At 36.1% G+C, this 10,395-nt stretch overlaps 2 protein-coding genes across 9 annotated transcripts; one reads left to right on the plus strand and one right to left on the minus strand.

The window, feature by feature from the left end:
• Positions 1–1,141: 1,141 nt before the first annotated feature.
• On the plus strand, positions 1,142–5,131 carry RP1 (PPDK regulatory protein). 4 transcript variants are annotated; one of them, XR_015122320.1, is made up of 4 exons: positions 1,142–1,634; positions 1,980–2,619; positions 2,842–3,096; positions 5,007–5,131. XR_015122320.1 is itself a non-coding variant. In XM_086244046.1 (3 exons), the coding sequence occupies exons 1-3, from the start codon at positions 1,170–1,172 to the stop codon at positions 2,943–2,945; spliced, it is 1,209 nt and encodes a 402-aa protein (XP_086100172.1). In that variant the 5' UTR covers positions 1,142–1,169; the 3' UTR covers positions 2,946–3,199. The 4 variants fall into 4 exon arrangements, 1 of the variants encoding a protein (XP_086100172.1); XR_015122319.1 differs by lacking the exon at positions 5,007–5,131 and adding an exon at positions 3,252–3,395; XR_015122318.1 differs by lacking the exon at positions 5,007–5,131 and adding an exon at positions 3,206–3,358.
• A 103-nt stretch (positions 5,132–5,234) lies between these two features.
• On the minus strand, positions 5,235–8,511 carry LOC147298607 (uncharacterized). 5 transcript variants are annotated; one of them, XM_086244077.1, is made up of 6 exons: positions 8,175–8,511; positions 7,790–7,952; positions 7,475–7,666; positions 6,963–7,071; positions 5,860–6,133; positions 5,235–5,759 (listed from the first exon to the last, which is right to left on the minus strand). In XM_086244077.1, exons 2-6 carry the CDS (start codon positions 7,808–7,810, stop codon positions 5,669–5,671), a joined length of 687 nt encoding a protein of 228 aa, XP_086100203.1. In that variant the 5' UTR covers positions 7,811–7,952; positions 8,175–8,511; the 3' UTR covers positions 5,235–5,668. The 5 variants fall into 5 exon arrangements, with proteins under 5 accessions (XP_086100203.1, XP_086100195.1, XP_086100187.1 ...); XM_086244069.1 differs by having other exon boundaries at positions 6,963–7,077; positions 8,276–8,510; XM_086244061.1 differs by having other exon boundaries at positions 6,963–7,077; positions 8,175–8,510.
• Positions 8,512–10,395: the final 1,884 nt, after the last annotated feature.

Here is a 10,395-nt window from a genome sequence, read left to right on the forward strand (position 1 = left end):
ATATAAACTTCAAGGAAAAAAATAAAATAAAATAGATGAAAATATGAATTGGGTCAAACTATAAGAACTATCAGTACCTTTTAGCCTTTTGAATGAATAGCTAGATTTCCCCTGAATTCCATCAAAGAATGATAGGTCTGTTTGGCAGTGCTTTTGAAAAGCTTAAGGAGCCGTTTGGTTCAAGTTTTGGAGAATTGAGAATGAGAAATCAACTTCATTCCTACATTTGGTAAGTGAAAGGATGAGAAATCGTTTCCTTGCCCGTGGAAATATGATGCACCCAAAAGGGGGAAAATGAATCCCCTCTTTCCAACTTAGGTTTTGTTTTCCCTCCTTTTGGGAAAACATTTATTACACTTTTTCTAAACAAATATACCCTTTCTAATATTTGAAAATACCAATTATAATACCTTCATTGATTTGTTACATACCTTTATTCATTATATATATATATATAATAAATGAGGGTATAATTGAAAAATTGGACAATTTTTATTTCCTATTTATGCACAAACCAACCATAGAAATGAAAAAAAAAAAAAAAAGATAATTCCTACTTTACTTTCCTAACATTACCAAACACATAAATGAGAATCTTATATTCCATTACTTGTGTTTGGCGAGAAAATTAAAACACTTAGAAATATTTCTTGTGATATGTGCTTCCTCAAGAATTGCTTTTAAGTACATGTACAAGAAGCATTTTGAGTTTTAATAATAAAAAAAATTTATGTACCACAAAAACGCTTCTAGTAAAAGTGTTACTGAGCAAAAATGTTTTCTACAGAAGCACTCTCAAACATGCTTGCGTTGACTATTGAATTTGAGCCTTCCTAGTTTCTATCAAGCAATGGGGCTGAATGGAGAACAATTTCATGTAACTGTCTTATATGTTTCATGTTTATTTCTTTTATCATGCTATTTGTCATGTGACATGTGACGAGAGAGATAAACAAATTAAACATATAGGACCGTCTGCCCTATGAAAAGTTTTTCTCGGCTGCATGCCAAGGCCCGTAACTAGCACATTTGAGCAATAGTCTATTAAGCCCAACAGGCCTAAAGCCCAAAACCAAAGTATTAAACTACAAATAGACTAGCGGCCCACACCGAGAGGAATAAACTCATAGCCAAAATTAAATCCAAATTCCAAAAAGAGAAAAAAAAAAATGCTTGCTTCTCCCACCTTCAGCCACCCGAACCTCCGTCCCGCGCCCAGAACCAGTTATGCAAATCCCCAACCTAGAGCCAAACCTCCAAAAGCCTCCTCCGAACCTGACTCCGAGCCGCAGGCTCGGAAACTGAAGGGCAGTCCCCAGCTGGCCCGTTGGTCCAGAGCACGGGCCATCCGCTCGGGTCGGAAACTGGACCGCGCGGGTCATCGGACCCAGTTGCTGGAACCTAACCCTCCGGTGCAGCCCAGAGAGCGCGTCTCCCTGGGACCCCTGGACAGTGGAACTTTAACTGGAAGTCATAGCGACGATGACGTGGACTTGACGGCGGGGAAGTCGATTTATATGGTTTCTGACGGAACTGGGTGGACGGTCGAGCACTCCGTCAATGCGGCGTTGGGTCAGTTCGAGCACTGCTTGGTCGATCGGGGCTGCTCTGTAAATACCCATTTGTTTTCTGGGGTAAGTTCAATAGTTCATTGCTAGCTTCATCCATTTGCAGCAAAATTTTGCACCCAAATCTTTTGGGAAATTTTGAAAAATAACCCATTTTTTTATTCCAATAAAGTATTTAGCTTTTTTTAAAATAAATATAACCTCGAGTAGTGTCAAGTACTCGATGGAGCTGCAGCAATACTCAAGCTTATATTTCTAATTGGCCAAAAAAGAACAAGCTTATAGTTCTAAAATAGAAAATGTTCAAATTTTGGAATGTCCCTAAAGAGTTCAAATTTTGGCTAGTTTTTAATTTCGCACTTTTCTAGTGCCTTGTACTGATTCCAATGCAATGGCTTGTGCACTTATTAGATTGATGATGTAGAGAGGTTAATGGAGATTGTAAAGCAAGCAGCGAAAGAAGGTGCTATGCTTGTGTACACATTAGCTGACCCATCCATGGCTGAGTCTGCAAGGCAAGCCTGCAAGCATTGGGGCATTCCCACCACAGATATGCTGGGTCCAATTACAGAGGCAATTGCTTCTCATCTGGGTGTGTCACCCTCCGGCCTCCCTCGTGGGGCTCCGGGCAGGAGTTTTCCTCTAACGGACGAGTACTTTCGTAGGATCGAAGCCATTGAATTTACTATCAAGCAAGATGATGGGGCATTGCCCCAGAACTTGCACAAGGCTGACATTGTTCTTGCTGGCGTTTCGCGTACTGGGAAGACCCCGTTGTCGATTTATCTGGCACAGAAAGGTTACAAAGTGGCAAATGTGCCTATTGTAATGGGGGTTCCATTGCCAAAGACTCTTTTTGAGGTTGACCCAGAAAAGGTTTTTGGTTTGACTATCAATCCTCTAGTGTTGCAAACCATTAGAAGGGCAAGAGCTAAGAGTTTGGGATTTAGTGAAGGAGTTAGGAGTAACTACTCCGAGATGGATCATGTTAGACAGGAGCTGGAATTTGCTCGAAGGATTCTTGCACAAAATCCTGTCTGGCCAGTAATTGGTAAGAAGAATACATTTTTCACATCTTTACTTGTATCTCTTTTGTTTTTGTGTGACCTTCTTTGGCTTTTTCATTTATGCTTCAATTTGGTAATGTGAAGATTTATGTTTAAGTTTTGATTTTTGAATTATAAAAAGAGAGGCCAAGGATTGTAAGGAAAGCTGTAAAGATATATCAATCGTTGGCCAAAATTTAATCCTGCTCATATTTTTTTGATTACAGAAGTAACAGGAAAAGCAATAGAAGAAACTGCAGCTATTGTATTGAGGCTTTATCATGACCGGAAACAGAAGTGCTCAATGCCAAGAATATCAAAACGTTACTAAAGGTGATTAGTCATTGTGCTAGAGTATGCAGGATGGAGAGTTGATGCTAAGTAGAGAGCCATCTCATATTGAACCAAGGAAGTGACTTCCAGAGAGATAAAAATATAATGTTCAGCAAGAGCTGTCTGAAAATTTGTTACCATATTTTGAGGTAAATTTTCCTTGAATTGGCATGCCTTTTTCATTTGTCATATTTTATATTTATATATCCGCGATGTATATTTCTTTTTGATAAATTATACTATAGATGTGGAATGCAGCCTTGCGGTTTCTCTGCTGACAAAGTCTTTCTTTTGTTTAATCAAGCTTGCACATGTGTCTAAAGCAAATGCTACTTGTCGTTTCAAAATATATGCTTGTCACAATTTGCATTAAATCCTGATGAATTAGCAGGAGGCTAGAACCAAATGCGACTGAAATTTGAATTATCCTTATGGTTTCTTTTACCATGTTCTTCAGTGAGGAGGCTAGTGCCAAATGGCCCAAATGTCACCTCTATTTGTGTACTCGTTGGGTGGGGGGACAGGATTTTGGGTTGGGCGTTGGGACACCCATGATTACTATTAGGAAGCTCATTGGATTTCCAATGTGCCATTATTAGTATGGATATTTACTTCTTTTCAATGAAATGTCTTTGTTGAGTTGGTTTGTTTTTATCTTTCTTTGTAATTGGAGTTCTTGTCATTTGCTAGGTTATTTATCTTAAATTCTTAATTTAATGCAGAAAATGTTGTTTAAATGTCCAAGTCATTGAGTAATTTAATATATTTTTCAAATTACTGTAATCAAGGGGTCATGAAAGCTGTAACTGCTACCAATCATAGATGACCTACTGATGCCGAAAAAAACCAAACTTTTTAAAGAGGATGATGAGAGACTACTTTCTACATAGGGGTAGATGAGGGTAGGCGAAGAATTAGACTTTCTGTGGGCAAATCAACAAGTCAATAACTATAATAAGAATCACACTTGTAAAGAGGAATCAGTCATTATGGGACTCTATCTAGGTTGCTGATACAATTATTTGCTCGTGAGCTTTTATTTTAGATTTGTGTAGATCTCTCTTGTAAGACTAGCTTTAAAATTAGTAAGAAGTAGGAGTGTTTAATCTACATGTTTTGTCATTTGAATGATGACGGATGGAAAGACACACCTTTGTCGTACATGTGGGAATAAAATAGTTATTCCTTGTCAATTAGGGAATTGACTGCCAACTTTGCAAGGTCAGACTCGGTTACAAGAGTCCAGACTCTATCTTGGTGCACTGAAATTTGATATAAATAATTTATATGGAAAAGTGCAATTCTGTGTGGGGATTAAAGTTGGTTCTTGTTAGTAGAGGAAGCTTCAAGTAAGAAAAGAAAGAACATCCTCTCTAGATTTACAATTCAATGATCGGAACTGTCCATATTTGAGGGCATCATTCAAAGGTCACGATTGCAAAAAATCAGCCAAATCGGAAACAACATCATTCCACTTTTATTTGATGGACTGTATTTGTTTGCACAGTTTAGATGATCAAAAAATTACCGATTTTGTTGATTTTTTACAGGGACGACCCTTGAGGAGGTTAAAAAATGGACTGTTCCGATTATTGAACTTCATTACTGGGTGGTACCCAAAGAGGATGTTCTTACTTTTCTTAAAGTAAGGACATCCTTACTTGAAGCTCCCACCTTGTTAGTATTAACTAAACAAAGTAGGATGGTAACATTGGTTGGTTCTGTATTATCTATAGAGTTTGTACCTCAAGCTTGGGATGATATCCTCCATAGGAGCTTCAAAAACTCTTCACCTGCTTTTCTCTATCTAACCTATCAAACATTAAAAAAAGAAAGAAAAAAACAAATTGAGACTGGTTGACAGTGTGGTCATCCTGAAATATGCAATAATTAGATTTACAAACTATTTTCAAGGTCCAATATGATTTTTGTGGATTGTTCTCAGGACATGGCTTGTAAATATTAAAAAACCACACTGTTTTAAAGTGAAGCATTCATCTTCTTTTTGGCTAATATATGTTGCATATGTGATGGCATGTTCTGTGGTTTTCAATGCTAGACCATAGCCTTCCAGGTTCAGTGAGACACTCAGGCATACTGACTGCTAGGCCATAGCCTTCTTCCAGTGCACTCCTGACTGCAGAATACTTCTTAAAGAAAAAGCTAGCTTCAAGTGCGCATGCTTGCACACTAAAATATTATTATTGTTACCGTCCATTTGCCCATTCACATGGAAGCCACATACAACAAAAAGGGCCAAAAGAGCAAAAGAGCAAAAGAGCAGGCAAAATTGAAGGCATGGGTAATGAATAGGAATGAGAAGGAGAGCAGCAAAAAGCAACTTTCCGATCCTCCACTAAGCTGTGAAGAGAAACAATATATTACAAAAGATCACATCATGTGTTTTGATCTCATACATCTACATAAAAAAAGAAAGAAGATTCCTTCTCTTTGTCACAGTGCAGTAAGTCCTTGTCTTCACTTCTAAAATTTTGTAAAGGGCCTGCAAAAGGCTTTTGGGTTTTGGGATTGCTGTCTGAAGACACAGTGATGGAAGCTTGTTGGCTTTTTGGATCCATCAAACTAAATCATCTTCAGTCACCTTTTTGTTCTGTAATCTTGTCCCAAATCTCTCATCAAAAGAAGCCACTTTTCAACTAGTTACTTCCATCTCGGATTGTTTTGTGTCTAAAAATTCTACTACAACGTGTATACCTTGTATCATTGCTGCCAATCAAGACTATTTTCATCTGCACTGTACTTGCCAATTGAAAGGGTGAAGTAGATCAGAAAGATTGATCCAATGCTTGACCTGTCACCACAAAATTACACTTGAAGTTGAGTGAAAGGAAGGGAAGAAACTATACTATTAGGAAGAAGCTGCAGCTATAGAGATCATCAGTAAAACTTACAAGGTGGCAAAGAAGAAAAGAACCCTCTTGGGATCAACGGCCCACAACGAAGATCGTCGGAAACTATTTCTCCGAACAACACATCTGCCATCTGTGTTGGTGCCGATGTTGGCTGCGGTGACGGTGATCTGATGGACTTGTGGGTTGCTCAGATGATCCGTGGTCCCCACAGAAACTGGGGACTTTTCAGGCGTGCTAGACCCTACAAGAGCAGCTTGCAAACTCAATAACTGCATGCCAGAATGTGCATACAGAATATGTTGGCTAAGCTGAACTTCACCACCAAATTTCCCATAATGTCAGTCCCCAACTGCCTATGGCCCCAACCCCAGAATTAAAACAAAAGAAGAAGATATTCTGTAATCTGTACTTGCACCAAACTAATCAAATTGCACCAAACTAATCAAATTGCACCCCAAGTCTGAAAACTCATCAACTACTGCACCCTCTAGTTGACCCAGCAAAATCTGGTTGTATTTGAATGTCACAACTACAATTTATTTGAATGTCACAACTACAATTTACTTTACTACATGACCCCATTAAAATGATTGGAATTATGGATGTGGGTTCACCTTTATACCGACCAACAAGTGGGTCATCAACGATGAATAATGATTCTTACATGATCTTAGACTCTTAGTTTCACAAATCACTCAGAAAAATAGTAATTATTATAATAACACTGTTATGAAGATGCTCGAAGGTAACTTACATCAGCACATCAATTTACAGACTGAAACCACTTAAGAATCTGCACTGAATAATAAATTAATAATAATAATAATAATAAGAATAATATGTGAACCCCTTCAATGTGAGGCTGGTACAGTTGGTCATAACTATTATTTATATATTACCACAAATGTGGCATACACTAAGGTATGGTCAAATTTTCATTTTGTTTTTTTTTTATTGATTCACCGTCTTATTAATATCTGGCTGGACCAAGTCACCAAGGAACCCAGAAGGACCATTGAGCGATGAATATCATGAATCGCACTAACACACAAAATTTTGAATTTTCTACCAAAGTGGTGTAATAAATTACAAATTAAACAATTCATGATTATAATAGGGTAATTAAGGGAATTAATTATTACCTAGGGGTGAAGATGCAGCAGCTAAAACATCTCCATCATTTGACCTGGAATTGGGATTTATCTTCTTATCCCCACCACCACGCTGAGCCCATTTACGGGAAAGGTTTCTCTGCAACTTCATCATCATCATACAAGAATTGTCACCAACTAATTACCCACCATGAAAATTTAACAAACAAAACAAAAAGGGTAAATTGCAGAGTTTCAAATATAAACAAAAAAGAAGAAGAAAACAAGAACAAGTTGCAATTTCACTTTTAATGTTTCAAGCAATGATATGCTTGCTTGAGAAAGACATTCGATTACCATGACAAATCTATTGGTTTTCCATTTCGGAAGTGCCATTCATTATTGAGAGATTAACCATTTAAAAAAATAAAAAGTCATTTCTATGATGCTAAAAACAGAGAAATGCAAAAGGCACAAACTCTTATGAAAAGAACCAGAAAGAAAGAAAATTAAATTAAATCATACCCCCATTAAATAAATGATGAAGAAGATTAAGAACATACCGAGACTCTAGAATTTGCAGTGATTTCTCTATCGGCTGTGCTGTTGGAGAAGCTTTCCATGTCGATAACAAAGCTATCAGATTTATCATCGGCTGTGTAGTGGAAACCATTTATATGATCCGAAACTGTGATTTTCTGGGTACCCATTTTTTCTTCTAGTCCATAAACCTCACCACCATTAGAAACCAAATCCTAAACAGAATTAAGAAAACCCAGAAAACTAGTACTCAGAGGCCAATGGAACAGTTAAAAGAAATGGAGCAATTTACGAGAAACTAGAAGAAAATAAAGAAGACCCAGAAAAGTAGTGCTCACCAGCTTTGGATTCTCCGCCATTTTCTGTCTGCTTTATGCAAATTTAAAGCTCAAGGAGATGAAGAAGAAGAAGAAAACAGAGGGGAAGGATGTAGTTGTATGTATCCAACAGAGTGTTGCGTACCGAATGGGACACTTACCAGTCACCACCACCTGATTGGCTCTGAAGAAAAAAGAAAAAACAACCAAATAAGTCAAAACCTGAAGATTTAACATGAATAAACAAATGGCGTATGAAACAAGTCCCGTGAATAATTAGAAAGAAACTGACTTCATACATAAAGACTTCTTTGGGCTGTTCTTTTTTCTTTCTCCAACTGCCCCAATTGGGTTGAAACCAAAAAAAAAAAAAAAGAAGAAGAAGAAGAAGAAGAAATTTACAGACCTCAGCACACGTAAAGACCCAGAATATATGACAGTCTTTCTTGTTCAACAAAACCCTGTAGCAGAACACAAACAATAACACAACAACAACTTGTATTGTACCTGCTCTGTTTTTGTGTGATTGATTATCTCGAAGAAAGTGGAAGAAGAAAAAAAGATGAAGAATTTGGAAGAGAGACAAAAAATCAGAAAGGGAGTGAGAATGTGATGATCATGTGGTGAAGTGTTTTGTAGAGAGAGAAACATGCAGTGGGGGTATTTGGAAATTCAGCAAATTCGCTAGCTGGTGTTTTTATACGAGATGAGTTGGGTGCTTGAAAATTGAAATATATAATTTTGTAATTTTTATAGAAATGTGCGTGTTTATTGCTTTTGGGAGTTTATTAATATATAGTGAATTACAGGGTGGAGATCAGATCACAAGGGGGTCGGCCCATGGTAATGGGCTTACACCCCCTCCCGAATTAACACAGCAAAACATTCTGTCATTTTTCTGGCTTTTATCAGATCCTGTCATATTGCGCTAATTAAGGTTAAGGTTGTGAAATATTTAGTGGCCAAAAAAAAAAAAAATATATATTTAATTGAGGAGAAATGGTTTTATTTCTAATTATAATATAATTGCAAGATTAACTTCTAAAGCTATCTTGACTATTACTAGAAGGAGGAGCTAGCGTATTAATTTCGAATTTCGATTTATTATTTTGTAGTTATAGGACACATCTCTAATGAGAGTATCCTACCTTGGATATGTAAAGCCGAACATAGTGGTCTATAAAGTTTTGGATATCTTCATCTATTGCTTATTAATTTTGGACTGAATCATGAATTTTCTTCATGGTACTAAAATATGTAATCAACATGTTGGGCTAAATAATCACATATTCCAACGTCACCCAATATAATAGCATGTTAAGAAAAAGATCTCATATCGAGAATTTAAGGCATTGCATAATAGTTTTTGAGGTTTTGAGCCTCTAAATGCATGCACCGTTCATATATAGGTATATTTTAACTATCTCACTTAATGAATGATTTTGTTGTTGTTAAAGTGTTAAAAGAACTTCAATTACAGAAAAAAAAAAAAAAAAACTCCTACTACAACCAACCCCTCCTCTATCAAAGTGAAATGCCAAAATGACAAAAGCATGAAGAAAATGAGTCCAAATATGCACTTAATGAACAATTGAAATCTATACATTCAAAAGTTTTAAGAAGCATCACTAAAAATAAAATAATAAGTGATTTTTATTTTATATAAATGGATGCAACCCTTAGTTATTACGGGTGGAGACTGAGAACTAGCCATTGTTTTGAAGAGTCGAAATCTTAGACCTCCTTATGCAATTTATATGTATTTACCATGAAATCAGTAAATTATGGTAAATTAGTTGTTTTTCCTAATAATGATGGTTAATCTTTTTCAAAAACAAATTAATAATAATTATGGTTAATCTTTGTTGAGGACGAATTAATAATAATTATGGTTAATCTTTTTAAAATATACATATTAAAGTTGTATTTTTTTTTGAATGGGTCCAAATCCATTTATCATTATGTGGCATCATTTTCAATTACTTACCAAAATATAATTTAATTATCTTATTTATATTTTTAAGAAGTCCAAATTCAGAGTGAAATAAAGTGCCGAAATCTGGATTGAAATATTATTTGCTTTTTTGTTGAAAGAATGCATGGTTTATTTATATTTTTACAAAGTCCCGATTCAGAATGAAATAAAGTTATCTATTTTGCTTGCTCTACTCTGTGTTAGTGCAGAACAACAATTCTCTGCTTGTTTTATTATTATTTGACTTTCATTTCGTATGTTAGATTACAAGTTTATGATCATCATCTTTCACAATAAAATGTTCTTTTATTAAGAAGATATTTGTGGTATGAGATTTAGGCTGAAGTTAAGGAACCAATATCAACTAAGCATTAATCTTGACAAATTTTTACGTCTTTATGCAAGGAAAGGATCTTGCTTCTCTGCCTTTAGAGGGTGTGTTGTTGCATGCCTTTCATAAAATCATGTGCATTAAAGTAATCCAATGGTCTAAGACATGCCATATCATTTCTCTTTCAATATTAAAAAAACTAAAAAATAATAAATAAATAAAATAAAACACAACCCCCAACCTCTCCCTTTGCAGCACCCCCATCCCCACCCCTGACCCCTCCCCTCTTTCAGGCGACCACATCTTACTATTTTTCTTTCA

Source organism: Dryas octopetala, chromosome 1 (assembly GCF_963921425.1).
Source record: "Dryas octopetala chromosome 1, drDryOcto1.1, whole genome shotgun sequence".
Lineage (NCBI taxonomy): Eukaryota > Viridiplantae > Streptophyta > Magnoliopsida > Rosales > Rosaceae > Dryas > Dryas octopetala.